Source organism: Muscardinus avellanarius (genome assembly GCF_963383645.1).
Source record: "Muscardinus avellanarius genome assembly, chromosome: 22".
In the NCBI taxonomy this organism is placed as follows: Eukaryota; Metazoa; Chordata; class Mammalia; order Rodentia; family Gliridae; genus Muscardinus; species Muscardinus avellanarius.
In genome coordinates this window covers 11,399,096-11,420,954 of record NC_137808.1, presented here as the reverse complement: position 1 = coordinate 11,420,954, position 21,859 = coordinate 11,399,096, and the positions used below count along the sequence as shown (strand labels likewise).

The following is a 21,859-nucleotide window of genomic DNA, read 5'->3' as shown; positions in this document are numbered from 1 at the left end:
GCCATCACCATTTTATCCCCTCATCCCAGGAAGTTATAGCAGACAAATTAAAGTTTCCTTTTGAAAGCAGTCTTTAACCCAGGCATGGTGGCACACACCTGTCATCCCAGTGCTTAGGATGTTAAGATAGGAGGATTTCAGTTTGGAGGCCAGCCTCAGCAACTTAGTGAAACCATCCTCAACTTAGTGAGATCTTGCTTCAAAATAAAAATTAAAATTGGAGTAGGGGTGAAGGTCAGAAGTAGAATGCCCTGGATTCAATCCCCTGCATAAGGAGTCTTGAAATGGTGTTTAGGTCTTTTCCAATACAAGGAGTGATGTTGTGTGTGTGTGTGTGTGTGTGTGTGTGTGTGTGTGTGTGTGTGTGCGCGCGCGCACGCGCGCGCCTGCGTGCACGCACATGTATACACATGCACACACGCATGCTTATATAAAGCAGGTAAAGCATTGATGTTCAGCCTTCCTAAGGGGTCCTCTATGACCCTCGTAAGGAGGTGCTTTGGCACAGAGGCTTCATCTTTTACTAATGGCCTCATGTCTATATACCAGTGAAAATGGACATTTTATTTTGCTTTTAAGAAGCATCCACATAGATGAGAACAGGAAAGTCCCCCTGGCATACCTTAAAGAGAGAGTTTAAATTTTCATAAAAGGAAATGAGACCTAGTGAGGCAGGGATAGAATTACTGCGACACTGTTCCTTATCCCCTGGCCCTTAGTTATTTCAGTTACCTGGTCACACCTATTCCCCATCTATAAGATTCTGGTGTACCCTTTGTAGCCCTTTGAAGCCCCTTGCCGAATTTAGCTTTGCGGAGTTGCCGTGGGAATCATAACCCAAAAGCACCACCTCTGCATCCGCTAAGGGTTGGGCTTGCCATAGTTATAGCTTGTTCAGAAGGAAATTTCCATTTTGCAAGGGCAGTGTAAATTTTGCATATCGTTTTAATAGCAAGGCAGGTCAATCAAATTATAATTGGCTCCAATTAGCACTCCCCAGAGCCTAAGACACTTTGGTTTCTCCTGGACTATACTTAAAAAGAAAATGTTATTTACTGTCAGTGATGTCATAAAAAGTCTACTCTTCACTGTAAGAGAGGAAGAAAGCACTAGTCTAGCGATAGATATGGCACCTATTCAAGATCTGCACACCCAAACTCACCTTGCTTTCAGTGTGGCAATGTGCAAAATGTGCTGTCCCAAAGCACTTTTGTTCAGCTGTACAAGCGTGTCTTGGCAGCAGAACTTCTGATGAAAAGCACCATTTTGATTTGGAACCATCTTAAGATTGCTTTTTAACCTAGTTAGTGTCTCTGAAATCTTCGTAAAAGACACTCTTTTAGGATAAAAAGGAAGAGGCAAAGGGAAGAAAAGGTTGCCACATCTATGATGAGTACCACCACGCCCGGCCAGCCATGCCATTTTAAATTTCTCTTCCTGAGTCTCTCCATTGGACCAGAAGTCTGCGTGCATACCAGCTGGAGGCAACAGATCTCAGTAATTGCAGGCCAGGCCGGTGGCCTGAGGGAATTGTCCGGTCTTCATAAAGCATCACAGTAATTCTCTCCAGTTCTCATTAGTTCTTCTTTTCCCCTATGGTAATGTATACTATTTTTGCTGCTGCTGCTCTTGTTATCAATGTTGCTATGAAAATGCAATGCTTCTTTGGCAGCTTTGTGGAAGAAAGTACATCAGGCCGTGCCATGGGATCGTTTGGCTAGTCCTGCTTGGTGACCCCAAGCCATTGCTGGACACGAATATCACTGAATATCAGGGCCCGAATTTGCCACTCCTCACCTTAGGTGATCCTTGAAGCAAAGAAAGAAAGGCAGGGGTGGGGGGTTCTACCGCCATAATTCCACCTGGTGATTGGAGAGGGGAAGTTCATTTAAAATAACCATGAGCAAGGCATGATGGTGTGCAACTGTAATCCCAGTCCTTGGGAGACTGAGGCAGGAGGATCACAAGTTTGAGTTCAGCCTGAGCAGCAAAGCAAGACCCTCTACAACTTAGTGAGATACCTTGATTCAAAATAAAAATTAAAATAGGGTTGGGGGTATAGCTTGGAAATAGAATTCACTTGGGTTCAATCCCCAATCTCTCTCTCTCCCTCTCTCTCTCTGTCTCTCTCTCTCCCTCTCTCTCTCTCTCTCTCTCTCTCTCTCTCTCTCTGTCTCTCTCTCTCTCCCTCTCTCTCTCTGTCTCTCTGTCTCTCTCTCCCTCTCTCTCTCTCTCTCTCTCTGTCTCTCTCTCTCTCTCTCTCTCTTTCTCTCTCTCTCTCTCTCTCTCCCTCTCTCTCTCTCTCTCTCTCTTTCTCTCTCTCTCTCTCTCTCTCTCTCTGTCTCTCTCTCTCTCTCTCTTTCTCTCTCTCTCTCTCTCTCTCTCTCTCTCTCTCACACACACACACACACACACACACACACACACACAACTCAGAATAGTTCAGGCATTGCCAAACTCCTGAGTTTAACCGTGGATAACACTGACCTAGAACAGGGGTCAAAAATCTTTTCTTAAAAGATTGGATACATATTTTAAGCTTTGTAGGCTGTATAGTCTCTGTCCCAGCTTCTTAACTCTATTCTTGCGTCATGAAGGGAACTACAGGTCACAGTAACTGCATGTGTGGTTTCTCTCCAAAATATTTAATTGATTAAGTAGGCAGAAGTCTAGGCTTGACTGCCAGCCTATGGAATTTGTCCTGATGTATGAAGGGAGAAAGGAAATCACAGTTTTAGGATCCCCTCTTCATTGTTCTTCTTATTTTTGGACATTTGCAAGTCAGCCTTACTCGTACTTTAACTCAGAATACATTTGGGAGATGCTGATAGTCTAAACAAAGAACCACTATATATGGTAATCTCACCTCCAAAGCAGCAATTGACTAAACAGTTTCTGAAAGACAATCCACTGCTTATAGATGCTTTTGCAGTGGGATACAGACTTCTCCTTTCTGACCACTGGCCTTCTGTGAACCTTGATTTCTCCAGCTTTCCACCTTGGTTTGCTGTGTTGAATATATACCACATACCAGAGTTTTGCCAAGATAAGTGTCATGCATAAGCACCAGAGGAAAAGTCTCTTCCCAGTTGTGTGAATCAGTGATGAAAATCTTGAATGGCATGGGGGAAGCCTTCCTGGGTTTTAAATATGTCTTGTTTGAAGTGGGTTGGTCTTGCCAGTTGGCACCAGAGAAAATGGCCCAAGTTAACTTTTATAATTTTTTTAAAAATTAGAATTTCTTCTAGAAAACGCCTGGGCACAGAATTAAATCTCCTTCATAATAGAATTTTTATTTTTATACTGAAACTAGAAATAAACCCATAAGTGTCAGTAGTGTGTGTATTAATATGTCTCCAAGTAAACACTTGAGCAGTATATTTCATGTTAAATCGACTGGTCTTATGCTTAAGTGACCCAGGGAAGAGTGTGGCTACAAAGGAGTTTCTTTCATCACATAGTACTTTCTAGAAAGCAGGGTCTCAGTGCTTTATTTTCTTAATTTATGCCCCTGATTGGTAAGTTCTCTTAGCTCTCCAATAAAAAAAAAATTCTATTCCTAATATCACATAACATTGTTAATAAAAAGACCACTGGCCATGTTGCTTTGGTATAATGTGCTTATGATTTACTCAAGAGGTTGTGAAAGGTTTTGTAAAGTCTAGCTTGTTTGAGTCTATAAAATTACCATTTTTATTACAGCTTTTTATTTACCCTAGTACATAAAGTGATCTTGAAAAACCTCCAAAGAATGCTGAATTGATATATATTTTACTTTGCAGTACACAATTAACATTTATTGCAAATGCAGATTTTTATGGTAAGTAAACTCTGATAGTATTAAAACCGATACATTGTTTACTTTACTTGGGATGCAATAAATCACAGAAATCTCAAATGTTTTCAAAAGCAATGCCCTATATATTTTAATAGTCATGCAGGTAGCAAATGAAGGTTAGCACAAATCTTCCCCCTATAATATAAAAGTTATGTTTACTTTTACCTGAAAGAGGAAGTCTATCAACAAATATAGGTTACATATTTACAGGTTTAAAAAATTAGATATAGACTTCTGTGGGTGGTTATTCTACCTACCAACTCTCCTTTAAACTTTTACTTCATTGGGTGTGGTGACATACAAGAGGCTATCAGCAACTTAGACCTTGTTTCAAAATAAAACATGCTGGGGATATAGCTTAGAGGCTTAATTGCCCTGCCTTCAATCCTCAGTACCATACCAAAATAAAAAGGTTCACAAAAAGTAGAATTTATGTACTTACAGAAAAATATACAGTGGCCTTTAGAGCCACTCTATAGTTTTGCAGCAACAAATGTATAGGAAAGAGCCTCCCTTGGGTCTCCAAGGATGCTGCCAGATCAGTGGCTAAACAAGTGAGACCAGGAAAGAGATGGGGTTACTTGTTAAGACAAGAACTTTAGCTGGCTATGGTGGTGCATGCTTGTAATTGTATTGAGAGGCCAGCCTAGGTTCACAGCCAGCCTCAACAACCTAGCAAGGCTTCCAGAAACTTAGGGAGACCCTGTTTCCAAATTTAAACAATGGAGTTGGAGGTGTAGATTGGAAGTAAAATGTTCCTAGGCTTAATCATCAACACCACAAAGAAAAAAAAAATATACCCAGATGTGGTGTTAAACACTTTTAGTCCCAGTACTTGAGAGGTTGAGTCAGGAGAATCACAGGTTCTAAGCTAGCCTCAGCGATTTAGGGCGACTCCCAGCAATCTACCCAGACCCTGTTTCAAACAAAAAATAAAAAGGGCTAGAGGGAGAATGCCCCCATATTCAAACCCTAATGCAAATAAATTAATTAATAAAAACACCTATATATCTTATTGTATATTCTTGAAAGCCCATGTTCTACAATTATGGTAATTATTCCAAATTTTTACATGAAATTTTGTCCCTCCATTCTCACTGCAATATAATACTCTATATAGCATGAATTTACAAGATGATATTTTCTGATTTGGAGTCTAAGTTCTCTCCACCACCCATTCTCACTATAGTATAAATTGTTTTAACAAGTTTACCTTCTTATAACAAATCCCCAGCTACGGTCTACCATATTGCCATATTGGAAAACGGCAATTTTTATTTTTATGGTTAAAACAAGAGAGAAGGGCAACGACATTTGTCTCATGTATAGAACACTTTGGAAATCAAAGACAAATTTCTTTGCCTTCATTTTATGTATGTATGTATGTATGTATGTATGTATGTATGTATTGGTGGCACTGGGGTTCCTGGAAACCCTTCTACCTCTGGGCTACACTCCCAGACCTATTTTTATATTTTTATTTGGAAACAGGGTCTCTTAAGCCAGCATGGCTGGCTTCGAACCTGCGCGATCCTTCTGTCTCCGCCTCCCAAGCAAGGGAATCACAAGCGTGCGCCACCATGCCCGGCTCTTTGCCTTCTTTGAAGCCAGGGGTGTTCACAGGTGTTGGGGAGTACTGGGATAGGATAGGATGTGGAGTGCAGCAGGAATGTCCTGAGAGCTACTGCTACAGCTCCTGCCAATTTTAACAACTGCACAATAATTCCACCTTCATCATCAGCATTATTTTCCCCCATCATTTATTCAGTACTGTTTCAAGAGTAATTATGTGCATGAGATTACCTGCCTTGAGACAGTTTACTTTCATACAGTCTCTCTCCATCAACATTCTCACTGATACGATCCAAAAGACCTGACCACATAATTTAGAGAAAGGCAGATTTATTTGCTCACAGTTTTTCAGAGATTCCAAGCTTAGTCCATGCATGACAGGGTCTGTGGAACGCAGGGCATGGTGGTGGAAAGCAGAGAGAGGGAGAGAGCAAGGGCTCTGTTCTCACTTCATGGAGATCAGAAGCAAGAGCCAGTTAGGAGGCAAGAATCAAAGACACAAGCACAGTCCCCAAGGCCACAGCCCCAGTGGTCCACCTTCTCCAGCCACACCCTATCTGCTTAGATGAGCAACCAGTACATCCATTTCAATGGACTTATCTACTGATGAGATTATAGCCCTTATAACTTAATCACATCAACTCTGAACATCAATAAATTAGCTCTTCAGAGGAATTTAATATCTAATTATAACAAAATCCAACAAATTTTATATTTTATAACCTATTAAAAGACTTACTAGACTTTCATGAAACATTCTCTACTGATATGATAACATGACTTAAAGATCAGGTTTTTTTTGTTACTAGAGGTTGAACCAAGGGATATTCTATTGAGGTATACTCTCATCCCTTTTTTAGTTTTTATTTTTTGAAACAAGGTCTTGCTAAATTGCTGAGTGTTACTATTGCTGAGGTTGTTCTCAAATCTGTAATCCTCCTATCTCCGCCTCACAAGTACTGGGATTACAAGCATGCACTACCATGCCCAGCTAAATTTCATTCTTTGCCATGAAGGAATATCACCAGGTCTTCTTCTGAAAGCCATAGCAGCTTTCCTGCAAAGCTTATACATTATCTCATTATGGTTCATACATTGATTTACCATCCCTTCTACCAAGTGCAAGATCTGTAACCATTGGGATAATGCCTTACATGTCTTTGAACTTGTTATATGTTAAATACATTTTGATTGTATGTGTTTTCTAGAATGTTCTCTTGGAAAAGTACTATAGTAATTAACCAATGCAGTAATACAGAACAGAATATTATAAAATAATACAGAACTAAGGAAGAGGAAGCCAATAGCCAAACTCAGCAGCAGTGCTTAAATATTCAGATGCCTCTGAATAATCTAAGCAACTAGAACCAAGTAGCACAATATTATTTAGCTCTTGTAATTGCAGAGTAGAGGAGCAATACCTCCTCAAACCTTATTTAGCCATTCATGAGAGTGTATGCCTGTAATCCCAGTACTTGGGAAGCTGAGACAGGAGAATCTCAGCTTCATAGCTGGCCTTAACAATTTAGGTCCTCAGCAGCATAGTGAGACCCTGTTTCAAAATTTAAGAAAATAAATAAAACAGGGCTGGAGTGTAATTGTGAGGTAGAATGCCCCTGGGTTCAATCTCCAATACCATAAATCATTAACTTGTGTATCAAGGGCTGAAGATATAGCGGGGAAACAGAACGCTTCTGGATTCAATACTGCAGAAGGCAGGGGAAAAAAGAACTGGGGATATAACTTAGTGGCAGAGTCTTTCTGGGTTCAATATGAAGGCCGACAGGGAGAAATGAGGAAGAGAAGGGAAGGGAGGGAGGGAGGAAGGAAGGAAGGATGGATAGATGGATTATGTCATCTAACTGTCTCTCATGTATTTATACACACACTCTCTCTCCTGGTGATTTTTTTTTCCTTTAGTTTTTGTAATTGGTGCTTAGGGTTATTATAATTCATTGTTGTGTATCTCTGCATGCACATAACATAATTTGGTCAATTTCCATGCATATAACATAATTTGGTCAATTTCCATGATTTACAAGAAAAATACACAATAATACTTTGAAGTAAAGGCAGTTTGGTACATTTTTTGGTACATTTCTAATCTTGTATGGAAAACTTCGGTGAATAATGGAACTTTTCTCTTCAATTTCATTAGAACTGTCATATGCTTGGATCTTCAATGAATATCCATCTTTTGTTGAAGAAGACAGTCGGAGATTTGTCTCCCAGGAGACAGGGCACCTCTACATAGCCAAAGTGGAGCCCTCCGATGTGGGAAATTACACCTGTGTAGTGACTAGTACTGTGACAGATGCCAGAGTCCTGGGCTCCCCTACCCCTTTGATGCTACGTTCTGATGGTATGGAATGTTTCATGGTGTAATCTCAGTGGAAATGGTGTCGCCACTGCTGGCAAAAAAAAAAAAAAAAAAAAATGAGGAAAAGTAACAGTACATCTTGAAAAATCATCATTTTGGGGGGAGATGGATGAAAGCACAAAAATATTTAGGAGGAATGATAATGATCCCATATATCTTTGGTCTTTATACATAATCCTTATTAAAGACCAAGTTCAGAATTTTCAGGGTCCATCGCAAAATGGAAACCACAAGTTCCTTGTTAAAAAATCAAGAATGCCAGCCGGGTGTGATGGTGCACACCTGTCATCCCAGTCCTTGGGAGGCTGAGGTAAGAGAAATGCAGGTTTGATGCCAGCCTCGGCAACTTAGCGAGTGATGCCCTCTGCAACTTAGACCCTGATTCAATAAAATAGGGCTAGGGGCGTCGCTCAGAAGGAGAATGTCCCTGGATTCAACAGCATCACACAAAAACAGAAGCAAAAGGTAATTTTATTTATGAAATCAAAGCAATATCAACAGGAACACTGAGACTGTCAACTTTGTATCGTGGTTTTCCAGGAGTGATGGGTGAATATGAACCCAAGATAGAAGTTCAGTTCCCAGAAACTCTTCCAGCAGCTAAAGGTTCAACTGTGACACTGGAATGTTTTGCCCTTGGAAAGTAAGTCTCATGACATTCGCTCCTTTGCTGTAAGAGATCAGAGTGGTAGTGATTTTTTATCATGTCACTGTATACTGTATTTATGCATCATTTTAATATACTTTTATTGGTGCATTGTAGTCTCACATCACAACACAGTTCATTGTGATAGGGACACACATGCAATTGGTAAGGTCCGCCCACTTCCCCCTACTCCTCCCCTGCCCCATACATGATATCCAGATTGGAGTTGACAGCTTCACATGTGTAAATAACACCTGTAGAAGTGTTTTCTTCACTAATCCTCCTTGTTCCCCCACCTTCCCCTAAACCCACTCCTTTGCTCATGTCATATACACAAAATGGAATTCTTTGTGGAAACAAGAAAATTATATAATTTGTAGGAAAATGGAGAGACCTGGAGAAAATTATGTGAAATGAGATTAGCCAGTCACAGAAAGTGAAGGGTCATATGTTTTCTCTCTGTAGAAGCTAGGGAGAGACTGGGACACAAGAGGGACTTTAGGTCAATGGAGGAGAAACCCTAGTGGAGTGATCGGGGGGGGGGGGTGAAAGACTCCTTTCTTTAGTTTCTGAAATATCCTTCTACTTAGAAGCAAAGGAATAATTAAAGCAGTGAGAACACATATACAAGATGTCATTTGAAACTTTAGAGACAATTTGGAGAAAATGATGATGCTTGCCCAATTCCCTAAAGCAAATTGGTGTTCTTTTTCTCTTTCTTCTCCATTTGTTGTATTCTCATACACCGGAGATATGTTCTGATATTTTGTTTTATGAAACATGAATTGACTTGAGAAAACTCTTGGTTGATTTGTATTAAAATATTAACGGGAAAAGAGTTAACTCTCAAGCCAGGCATGGTGGGCACATCTGTAATCTCAATAGTTGGAAGTCTGAGACAGAAAGGATCACAGGTTAGAGGCCACCCTCAGCAACATAGCAAGGCTCGCAGCAACTTAGTGAGACCTTGTTTCCAAAGGAACATTTCTTTTTAAGAAAAGGGTTGGGGTGTAGCTCAGAGGTAGAATGCTCCTGAATTCTAGCTAGAGAGAGAGAGAGAGAGGAAGAAGGAAGAGGAGGAGGAGGAGGAGGAGGAGGAGGAGGAGGAGGAGGAGGAGGAGCAGGAAAGAAAGAAAGAAAGAAAGAAAGAAAGAAAGAAAGAAAGAAAGAAAGAAAGAAAGAGGGAGGGAGGAGGGAAAAAGGAGAAGGGGGAGGGGAAAGGGAGGAGATTGAGTTTTTAATCTTTGTATCATGTGTGTGTAATTGACACCAAAAGGGTTATATATTTGAAATCTGTGCCTTTTGCTCTATCTTAACAGAAGCTTTGTTTTAAAAGGCTTCCAGACTTTGGGTGCAAATTGACACTTTTCTTCTTAGCCCTGTACCTCAGATAAACTGGAGGAGAAGTGATGGAATGCCCTTTCCCAGCAAAGTCAAACTGAGGAAGTTCAACGCTGTGCTTGAAATCCCCAACTTCCAGCAGGAAGACGCGGGCTCCTATGAATGCATAGCTGAGAATTCACGTGGGAAAAACGTGGCCAAAGGGCGCCTCACTTACTATGGTGAGCACCTACCTACTCTGAGAAAATTGGGTTTCTAACTCCTGTTCCCTCTTGTCTATAAAACATTATTGTTTGAAGAGTGGGGTAAAATTACAGCAGAATCCCAGTGTTTAACTTGTCCTCTTCCACATTTTATTCTAATTTTACTGAATGAGGATTAAACGTCTGTTTTATCAAGACAGAATTAAGAAGTAAAATTACACAACCAAGGTGGATACATTTTCCTTTTGCATTTTAAAATGATTCATATGATAATGAAATAGTTCATATATTTTTTCCTCAGCAATGACCTTTAACATTCTTAAACACTTTAGGGAGAAATCTCTTTCCAGTCTGCCCTCTTTCTCTATCAAGAGTGGTTTTATATCTTTTTTTTTTTTATATTACTTTTGCTAAGCAGAAAAAACGTCTGCCTACTGGGAAAAGTCGCAATTACTGCATTAGACAAACCAAATAAGCTGAGAATCTTGTTGAGTTATCCCATATTATTCTTTCACTTCCAATAATATATCTGTGCTCTATTTGCTGCCTTTAATTTGTAATCACATTTATCTGATGTACTGCTCCATTTGGGTAAGGAAAGAAAAATAATGTTACCTTTATTTAGAGTCTATTTGTAGGAAAATTGTCTTTTTCTTTTCAAAATGTATTTTCAAGATTTTTTTGTTTAAAGAAGTCCATTAAGGTTTGATGAAAATATGATTTAGAAAATATAAATAGGTGATTTTACAAAATGCACCTGTAAAATAGGTAAAAATGTAAGATCAGTGAATATGTGTTTGCAGCTTAATCATTAGAAACTAGTGGGAATTCACCAATTTTGTGAAAGGCAAATTGCATTATAATATATTTGTATTAATAACTAGAAAAAGAAACCGTTTTCAGTATAGGCTTGTGCAGTACACGTCAGTGCTGCAGGAAGGAAACTGTTCACAATGGCAATTATTGAAATTATAGGACTTTTTTTTATGACAAACACACCTCCCCTCCAGATTTGAAGTCTGCAAAAGCATTACTTCTGACAGGATGAATACTTGTTGTGCTATTATAAGATTTTCAGATCTGACAGGAAGGAAATGGAGGCATACTTTAGTAGCAGGAGTCATTCTTTTTAGAAGCTCCCGCTTCTTGTTTCATGATTGGTTTGGTATGTAGGGAAGAATCCCAGTTGTGCAGGTCTGTGAGTTGCTGGGGTGATATGGAAATAGTAGTGGTGTGAGAGAGGAAGGTAGGGCTGGACCCATGTGGCTGGGCAGCTTTCAGGCCCCACAAAGCAAGGAACACTCTCTCAGAATTTAGCTTAATTCCTTCTTCCTGAGCATCCGTACCTTCTGCTAGGTACCAGGTTAAGAAGGGTCCATTTTGAGAACACAGAGGATACCCCAACTCTTTTATTTTATTTTTGGTAGTGGAATTTGAACCCACTAGCATTCTATCTCTTAGCTACATATGTATATATTCATATATCCATATCCATATATATTTAGTTATATATTCTAATTATATATTATATATATTATTATGTTAGTATATTTATATTAGTTATATACATTATATATTTAATTATGTATTACACATATGTATATAATATGCAATATAATTTTTACAAATGTGTATACAATAATATATATGTGACATAAGAAGACATTTACCTAGATTATATGAACAAGATGAGATGATGGTAAAGAGGATAACAGGATAGAAACTTGCAATAGCTGAGAAGGGTGGCGCATGCTTGCAATCCCAGAACTTGAGAGGCTGAGGCAGGAGGATCACAGGTTCAAGGACAGTCTCTCCAAGTAGTGAGACTCTCATCAACCTAGTGAGACCCTGTATCAAAACAGAAATAAAATAGGGTGGGGTGTAGCTTAGAAGTAGAATGCCTCTGTGTTCAATTCCCAATTCCACAAGAAAAGAGAAAGAGTAGAGAATTGGGGTTATCTTAGAAACAGTGGAGAGGGACATGAATGTACCATAGGAGACCAACAGCATGCAATGTACTGCATGGAGGGGATAGGCTATTGTTTGGGTCCATTCTGCAGATAGGATGATTTGTACCTGAGAAATGAATGACAGAGAGAAAGTTCTGTGAAATTTGTCCTATGGTCTTGCCTTAAGACAGCATAGTCAGTAAATTCCATGTTCTCTGGTCCTGTTGTAATATTTATTGTAAAAAAAATGGTGTCATAGAATATTTGGATCTCATGTGATGGGAAAGGGGAGGAAGTCTTGAGTGGGTTGCAGTTTTAATCTCAGGGTTGGCTTAGTTCAACCAATTGTCCTCCCATTTAGAGAAGAAAAATACCGGGATGGGCAGCTCACAGGAATTTCTGCTGGAAGTCAAAATGTCACATGGGAGTCTATTTGTAAGCTCATTCCACCTCAGAATGGTAATACCTGAACGAGAGAAGTGGTTTAGGACAAAACGATATACTTCATACTGGGCAAGTCGTTTATACTTAAAAAAAAAAAACCTAGACGGGTACATTTTCAGGAAAAGCTAAATAGCTGTAGTTTCATTTCAATTTCATTTACAAAGCAGCAATTTTGTGAGATAGAAATGGAAAGACACATCTTCCCAGGGTTGCAATTAAATAGAAATAGATAAACTGTTTCTCCATATGGAGGATGCAAATGTGAACCCCGCCGCACACATCACATACATAATGCAGCACGAAGCCAGTAAGACATCTCACCTCTCGGTTTGGATCTCAAGCCAAGCCGAGACTTGGCTGCCTACGCCTTGTTTACTGAGTGGTTTGCATTGCAAGTGGTAGGTTGCTTTCATCTGCAGAAAGAATTTTCCAAGTACCTTGTAAAACATCCATGAAAATGATGAATCTACTTGATCCATTTGATTTGCATACATAATATGAAGCAGCATCCATTTCTTCTTTTTCTAGTAAAAAAAATTATAGGATTCAAATTAAACCAATTTATCCATCTTTTGCTGCTTTCATTTTAATTCACTCAGACGTTCCTAAGATGCTCACTGGTTTGTATTTAATTAAGAGTTATTTCTTACTTGGAGGGAATTTATTTTTTCCCTCAGCTGCAGAAGTTTCTCTTCTATGGATATTATGATTTATTTCATAATGAAGACTAGTCTTTGCTGTCAACATTTATTAAGTAGTCATCAACTGTGATCTTGTGATTCAAAACTACAGGTTGAAAAATTTGTCTTCCTGCATTATGATAGATAGATAGATAGATAGATAGATAGATAGATAGATAGATCTGAAGTCTGGTGTGGCAGCACACACCTCTAATACTAGTACTTGAGAGGCTGAGACAAGAGGATTGCAGGTTTGAGGTCAGCCTCAACAATTGAGTGAGACACTCTGCAACTTACTGAGGTTCTATTTCAAATTAAAATAAATGGGGCTAAGGATGGAGCTCAGAGGTATAATCCTCTGAGGTAAGTTTCCCAGTACCACACGCACACACACAAGAAAAAAGTAGACATCTTTTTTTTTTTTTTTTTTTGGTGGTACTGGGGTTCCTGGAAGCCCGTCTATCTCCGGGCTACACTCCCAGACCTATTTTATTTTTGGAAACAGGGTCTCCTAAGCCAGCGCACGCGGCTGGCTTCGAACCTGCGTGATCCTCCTGTCTCTGCCTCCCAAGCGCAGGGATTCCAAGCGTGCGCCGCCACGCCCGGCAAAAGTAGACATCTTGAAAAACATTAGACAATACTTAGATTTTTGAAAACAGAGAAAGCACAATGAATTGGCTCAGAGAAGGACAGATTGTAACATTCATCCTCAAATATAGGAACGTTTCATACTTCCAGCAAGTAAATATTTAGTAAAATAACCATAATTCTAGCTCTGTGTAGTAACACAGGCCTGTAATCCCAATAGTGGGGAGGCTGAGACAGGAACATCACAGGCTTGAGGCCAACTTTAGCAATTTAGCAATATTCTCAACAACTTACTGAGACCCAATTTAAAAAAAAAAGATAAAAATGGTTGGAGTTATATCTCAGAGATACAACGCCCCTGGTTGCAATCCCTGGTGGGAATAAAAGGGTGTATATGAAATTCTAGCCTCTCTGCACACTAAAATCATTCATGGTCTTATATTTGTTTATACTTACTTGGGTACGATATTTGTTTTTTATTTGCTGGATTGTTTGAATTTCTTATCTTTTTCCCATTGAAGCAAAGCCTCATTTGGTTCAACTGATAAAAGATGTGGAAATAGCAGTAGAGGATAACCTTTACTGGGAATGTCGGGCCAGTGGAAAGCCGAAGCCCTCCTACCGATGGCTGAAAAATGGAGAGTCCCTGGTTCTAGAGGTAAGATCCTGTGCTTGGTCAGTCTCCCCTCTCCCTGCTCTGTGTGCAGTAATTACTCTCTCCGGTTTCTGCTGCCAAAGTAAATGATTAAGTTTGTACCCTTTGGTTTCCATCTAAGAAGTGGGACAGGGGGAATTTTAAGAAAATCAAACACCAATCCATCCTGCCAAACCTTGCCTTGTTTTCATTGCATAGAGGCAACTTTGTGAAACTAGTCCATAAAAGAATACACTACGGTCTTTGGGCACTCAGACTACAGAAGGCTCTACTTGAATCCAGGGTAGAATATAATTCCCTTTGCCTGTGTGACAACTTGGTCTGGCCTCTAGAGAATAAATGTACCTATTACTTGGTTACCTTGTTATATGAGTAGTGATTTTCTCAATCAGTTTCACTCTTAAACCATGTAATTTTTGCTCTTTTTGTGTGTACCTGCACTAAGTCAATTATGTGCCTGTAAATTTCTGTACATAACCATTCATACTTCTTTAAAACCCTGGTAAATATATGTGTTTTCAGAACCCTTTTTAATATACAGAATTTATAATGTTTTGAACTCACATGACTTATTTTTAAAAACTCTAGTAAAAATCTTTCCAATTGAAAGAATGAAAATCAACCTCTTGGTGCATTTTTTTAATGTTTTAAACTTTATCATAAGTAAAATAAAAAATAACAGTAAAATATTTTACCTCTTGCTTTTCTATTTACTTTGCTAATAAGACTTTGGGGCAGAATCATTTTTATTCATATTTCCAGTGTGTCTTTCTCATTTCAAAGAAGGAAAAGGTCAAGTTTCAGGTCAGACCTTCTAATACTCTGAGGAAAATGTAGAAGTCTTCTGTCTGATTGAAATGATAGTCAGGAGTGTTCATTTTTCATCTAAAATTTTGTTTATGCACAAGACATTCTTGTTATTGCCTAGGAGAGAATACAGATAGAAAACGGTGCCCTGACAATATCAAACTTAAATGTGACGGATTCTGGAATGTTCCAGTGCATAGCAGAAAACAAACACGGCCTCGTCTATTCCAGCGCTGAACTTAAGGTGGTTGGTAAGACTCATTTTCTTTGCTCTTGTCTCAATTTTTTTCTTAAATCCTTTAGCATTGCCAGAAGCTAAAATACTGACTTTTTATATTAGATTGCTACATCTAATAACATCTATGCTATTCCAACAAGATAATTCAGGATTTCTAATCAAGGCATACATTTTAATGGTGTCTAAGAAAAAAAAAAAAAAAAAAAACAGCAGTTAGGGCCAGAATTCAAATCTAAAAGTTGAAGGAAATCACAGAAGGAAGAAAGTGTTGGGCTAGCCTATCTTTATTCAGCTCTCCAGCATTATAAACTAAAGAATAATGCTCATCTATCCATTACTGGTTCAACCCTGATGACCAGGAGGCAGTAAGCCTCTGATAGGTTAGACTCAGTGGTTTCAAAACTGAGTTTTACCCCCAAGGCATATTTTAAATGCCTGGAGACCTTTTTAGTTTTTGTATTTAGAGGATAGAGGAGGAAAGGAACTCTTATATGATATTAGCATCAAGTGGGCAGATGCCAGCCAGAGAGGCTTCCAAGTACCCACCAGGGCATAGATAGCCTTTTTGGACAAATGATTGTTCAGTGCTGTGCCTTGGAGGTCAGCAAAAAGATGAACTCTTCAATGCTACAAGCTTTCCTTTAGTTTAAAAAACTCACGATTGAGCAATTTTAAATCTTCACAGAAAACATTCAAAATTCCTGTATAAAGTAATTGTCTCAGGACTGACAGCTTACCCCAAAACACCACAGGACAAATAAATTTTTTAGCACTGAAATACTAGGTGTGACACACAGTTAATCAAGTAAACCTCATACCAACATCTTTTTAATTTTTAGGGTACTGGGGATTGAACTCAGGGACATTCTACCTCTGAGATACACCCCCAGCTATATTTTTTTATTTTTAATTTTGAAACAGGGTCTCACTAGGTTGATGAGAATCTCACTACTTGCTGAGGCTGTCCTTGAACCTGTAGCCTTGTCTTAACCTGCCAAGTACTGAGATTACTGACTTGCTCCACTACACCTCGCCTGACTTTATACCAACCTATTGCATGTCAAGGGAAATTTAAAAATGTCTATGCAGTCCACTTTTCTCATTTATAAGAAATAAAAAAGTGATCCAGTTATTAACTGATCTCAATTCCTCTCTCTCTCTCTCTCTCTCTCTCTCTCTCTCTCTCTCTCTCTCTCTCTCTCTCTCTCTCTCTCCTTTCCTGCTTTGCAGCCTCGGCTCCAGATTTTTCCAAAAACCCAATGAAGAAGTTGGTTCAAGCACAGGTTGGCAGCCTGGTGAACTTGGATTGTAAGCCCAAAGCCTCCCCCAGGGCACGTTCTTCCTGGAAGAAAGGGGACGTGGTGGTACAGGAACATGAAAGGTATCCAGCTGTCCAAAAGAGCGGTTGTTTACTTTCCTCTCACGTTGATTAAGGTCAGAATATGTTCTCAAGATGAAATGCACCACAGTAGCATCTCAGTAGAATGCTAGGTGTTCATGAATCAAAACAGGCCAGGCGAGGTACTGCCGTCCCAGTTCTTGGGAGACTGAAACAGGGGGATTGCAGGCTCGAGACCAGCCTCAGCAACTTAGTGAGACCCTATTTCAAAATAAAAGAATGAAATAGGACTGGGTGAATAGCTCAGAGGTAGAATACCTTTGGGTTTAATCCTCAGTACCACAACAACCAAACATTCACATATACGTGCGTGCATACACATACACACACACACACACACACACACATCAAAATAGTATTATTTTTTCTCTAATACCCTCATTATAATAGTAATCAGTTTTGAAATCTTAAAAAAAAAATGGACATATTACCTACCAAACTTCTACTCACATGAAATGCTTTCATATATAGGAAATTTTTTCCCCAGTCTTTTGGGGAGGGTCACCAAGGAGCATAAAGGAATGTCAGCCCCAGATGCAAGACGACATTCCAGAATAAAGAAGAAAAGATGATAAAATAATAGCATATGCAAAATAAATATCAATATTGCTATATATTCAGTATCATATTATGCCAAAGCTGGGTGTGTTGGCTCACAACTGTAATCCTAGTACTTGAGAAGCTGAGAAAGGAGGATACCAGGTTAATGGCCAGCCTCTGCAATTTAGTGAGGCCCTCTGCAACTTACTGAGACCCTTTTTTCAAAAAAATAAAAAAATACAGTATAGCTTGGAGGGAGAATGCTCGTGGGCTTAATCTCCAGTACTATATAATATACTATAAAAGTATAGCCCTACTGCCCTACTAGTATTTAGTTTTAGCAATGACTTTCCTGGTTTACTGATCTATATCGAATGAAGAAGCAGAAAGAGGCCTAGCTGAGATCACAGATTCTAGCTGGGCGTGGTGACACACGTCTGTAATCCCCATACTTGAGAGGCCGAGACCGGAGGATTACAGGCTCAAAGCCAGCCTTAGCAACTTAGTGAGGTCCTGTTCCCAAATAAAAAAGTAAAATAGAGCTAGGGATAGAGTTCAGAGGTATAATGCCCCTGGGTGTAATCCCAGCCAGTACCACAAAAGAAAGAAAGAAAGAAAGAAAGAAAGAAAGAAAGAAAGAAAGGGAGGGAGGGAGGGAGGGAGGGAGGGAGGGAGGGAGGGAGGGAGGGAGGGAGGGAAAAGAAAGGAAAAGCAGATCCCAGGGTCATATGCCCCTGGGTGTAATCCCAGTACCACAAAAGAAAGAAAGAAAGAAAGAAAGAAAGAAAGAAAGAAAGAAAGAAAGGAAGGAAGGAAGGAAGGAAGGAAGGGAGGGAAAAGAAAGGAAAAGCAGATCCCAGGGTCATATTTCCCGGTCCACATCTTTATTTTTGCTTATACTAACTCCAAGGAGAGACTGCATCTTCCTAACCCTTGTTTCTTTATTTGCTGAAGGAGATGATAACAGCGTGTGCTTTGTGTTGGGAAAGTACAGGGGTAGAATGCATAAATACTCATAGAGCACTTAGATCAGTACCTAGCAAGAGGAAGCACATGTCCTGGCTATTATGACTGTTTATTTCATTCCTGATACCTGCTAGATATTATGTACAGAGCTTTTGATAGCAGAATAATAGCCCCAAAGGTCGCATGTTCCTATCCTGAAAACCTGTGGCTATGTTACATTGAGTGGCAAAAGATAATTAAGGTTGAAGGTGGAATTAAGTTTACTAATTAGTTGACTTGAAAATAGAGAGGTTAAGTTGGATCATCTGAGTGGATTCAAACTAATCATCTGACCCCTTAAAATAGAAAAATTAAGCCAGCTGAACATAGGTCCACACATCTGAAATCTCAGTGTTTGGGAGGACTGGCGGATCTCAGGTTCAAGGCCAGCCTCGGCAACTTAATGAGACCTTCAGCAACTTAGTGAGACCCTATTTCAAAGTAAAAGAATGAAATAGGACTGGGTGAATAGCTCAGAGGTAGAATACCTTTGGGTTTAATCCTCAGTACCACAACAACCAAACATTCACATATGCGTGCATACACACACACACACACACACACACACACACACACACACACACACACACACACAAAAGCAAGAAGAGGAAAGAAAAAGGGGTGTCCAGAGAGATGTGGCAGTGAGAGACGCTGCAGTGATCTGAGACGTGAGCAGGACCTTGCTGCAAGTCCCTGGCTTTGAACGTTGTGAGAGTGGGTCTCCAGCAAAAGAGCTACCTGAGTCCCATAGCATAAAGGAACAGGATTCTAGCAACAGCCTGAACATGCACCCATGGTTCTAGAAACTTCTCAATAACTCCAGCTTGAAGAACATTTGATGTGAGCCCAGGGGGCTTCTGGTGTCCAGAACTGCAAGAGAAGACATTTCTGTGGGCTTAGTCCACTAACATCGTGGTCCTGTATTACACACCAGCCACAGGGAACTTAATACACAGCTCTGGATGAGTTATTTCCCGAAGGCATCTTTACAACTACCGACAAAAGACCAGAGCTTGGAGGGACCCAGCGATCTGCCTCATGTCACAGGTTCCAAATTGGAATGTGTGCCAGTGTGACTCAAGGGTGTGACCACTTGCTAAGCATCTGCAGGGCCTTTTGTACCCCTTGACTTAGAGGTGCTCTCAGCCTGTGAGGAAGAAGTCCCAATGATGACTCTAAGAAAACAGAAATATAATAAAACTTGAGGTCAACTTATGCAGATGTGTTGTCCTAAAAATCACAAAGTCTTCCTGCAGACAACCCAGGTTGAATCCTGTTCAGGTCATGGGCCCAGAGATATTTTTTTGGGAGTCGGTTATGACACTCAGTCTGCAATTTGTTCATTATTGAGTGGTGGACACCTTCACTATAATGTAAGCACAGCCAGATACTGTGGCACATACCTGTAATCCCAGGACATGGAAGGCTGAGACTGTAGGATTTTCAGGTTCAAGGCCAGCTTTAGCAAATAAGGAAGACTCTCAAGAACCTAGTGAGACCCTGTTTTTAAATAAAAAGTAAAATAGGGTTGGGGGTGTGGCTCAGAGGTAGAGTGCCCCTGGCTTCAGTCTCCAGTGCAAAAAAAAAAAAAAAAAAAAAAAAAAAAAGTAAGAAGAACAGGACAAGGCAGTTAGACACAGCCTAGCCAAGTACTAGGCCACACAGAATCAATTTCTGGAGTAGGATATCAAATAGTGATTTGGGAGTCTGTTTAAACCAGTTGAAATAACTATAAGTTTTTAGGGCAAACTGGTACATTTTTACTTTAATGGAATTCAATCTTCCTGTATAATCACTGACTTTTTTGTTTTGACATATTTATGTTGTTTTAATTGCATACATAAATTAAATGGTGATTATTTTCCAAGGATTGCATACTTTACACAATAATGTACCCATTCGTCCTCACATAAGTATGTGTCATAAGCAGAGGATTTTTTTGTCTATTTATTTTGTGGTACCCAGCGGCCTTCTACTTCTGAGCTATACCCCCAGCCCTATTTTATTTTTTTTTAACTTGAAACAGAGCCTTGACAATTTGCTGAAGGTCTCGCTAAGCCGAAGAGGCTGACCTTTAACCTGTGATCGTCCTGTCTCAGTCTCCCAAGTACTGGGTTTACAGGAGTGCACCACCACACCTACTTAGGCACAAGTTTTTTATTTTAATTTTTAAAAGAATTGAAAAGATTAGCAGATTTTGCACAAAGGAGAGATTTATTCCCACAATGTACAGTGTGGATACAGAAAAATAGAATTTAAGTTTTGGAATCTAAATAGGACTTTAATGACTAGGACCCTTACTGTCCTGGTACCATCAAGTCAATTATGTAATACTTATGAATCTTAGTTTCTCTTATCTGTGAAATAGAGATAAAGCTTCTGTGCCTTATCTACTTGCTCTAATAGAAACACTTACCATAATGTCTGATATTTATAAGTATAGTAATCATTATGAATGAGGTTATATATTTTTTTAAAAATAGTAGAAAAATGGCTTTGCTGTGTTGGTTGGGTGTTCAATAGTTGGTTTATCTTTCTAAAAGTGCCCATTCAAGGCTATCGAGGCTCCTTCAGAGTCGCAAGACTCTGTTAACTTGGTGCCCCACTCCTACCTCATAAACCTGAGTGACTGCCTGAGCTTCCACTCCCCAGTGACATCCCAGCCAACAGAAAAGAAAAGTAGAAGAGGGACACACTTGTTTAATTTTAAGGAACTAACAAAGGTAGGCATGGTGGCCCGCACCCGCCATCCCACTTTGTAATTGCATGTTTGTGGCTGGTTTCAGCAACGTAGCAAAATCCTCTGCAACTTAGTGAGACCCTGTACGAGCTTTTTTGTTTTTTGGATAGAAATATGTCCAGTGAAGAATCCAGACTCCACTTCCCATAGGAAAGAAAGGAAAAAGCTTTCCACTCCTGCAAAGTCCCATGGTAATAAAAGTAAGTCTTTCAGACCTATTCTTCCTTCATTGTGCATTTTCTATTTCTAACATTTGCCCTGTTAGAAATAAACTTTGGGATCTGAAGGTATCGTTGAAGAGAAGAAATATGTTTAAATAGAGGCTCCATAGTGCTTGGACCTGTCCCAGAACTCTGTTTGGGGTTTTGTTTTTATCTCTTTGGACGGCAGATGCACAGACGAGCCAGGGTCTTGATGCTTCGGGGAAAGGCTGCTAGAAGCAATTATGGAACAAGTTGCAAATTTGAATTATCTCCAAGTTCACAGGAAATCAGAGCAGGCTACAGCCATCACTTGGCAGCAAAAGTCCCTCATCTTTCCCTCTTGACTTGCTCTGCAGGCTTCAGCCAAATCAGGGAAGCACATTAAATGGTAGATTTATTGTGGCTGTTTAGCCAACTTAAAAAAAATGTAGGTTCAAATCTCATTTGGGGGACAGATGAATTCATTGGTGTATTTGAGGCTAGAGAGGAAGATAAACATTTCTGATTGGGTATTTCTGATAGGATTTGAAATTCATTTTTTTAGTGAGTTAATTTGGGGGAGTAGGCAAACTAATTTGTCAATGAATAAGAAATGTTAGTAATACATAGGGAAGATTTCTCCAGCATAGTA

The 21,859-nt window shown here is 39.6% G+C and overlaps 1 protein-coding gene across 1 annotated transcript in view; it reads left to right on the top strand.

Moving 5' to 3' along the window:
* The window catches only part of CNTN3 (contactin 3), a gene marked incomplete at both ends in the record, with an annotated part of 208,780 nt that overhangs the window by 120,393 nt on the left and 66,528 nt on the right, over positions 1 to 21,859 (top strand). Inside the window, 6 exons of the mRNA XM_080718026.1 lie at positions 7,569 to 7,772; positions 8,331 to 8,433; positions 9,814 to 9,998; positions 14,163 to 14,299; positions 15,225 to 15,354; positions 16,572 to 16,722. Of these exons, the coding sequence (XP_080574152.1) occupies positions 7,569 to 7,772; positions 8,331 to 8,433; positions 9,814 to 9,998; positions 14,163 to 14,299; positions 15,225 to 15,354; positions 16,572 to 16,722 (910 nt within the window). The remainder of the gene's footprint in view (positions 1 to 7,568; positions 7,773 to 8,330; positions 8,434 to 9,813; positions 9,999 to 14,162; positions 14,300 to 15,224; positions 15,355 to 16,571; positions 16,723 to 21,859) is intronic.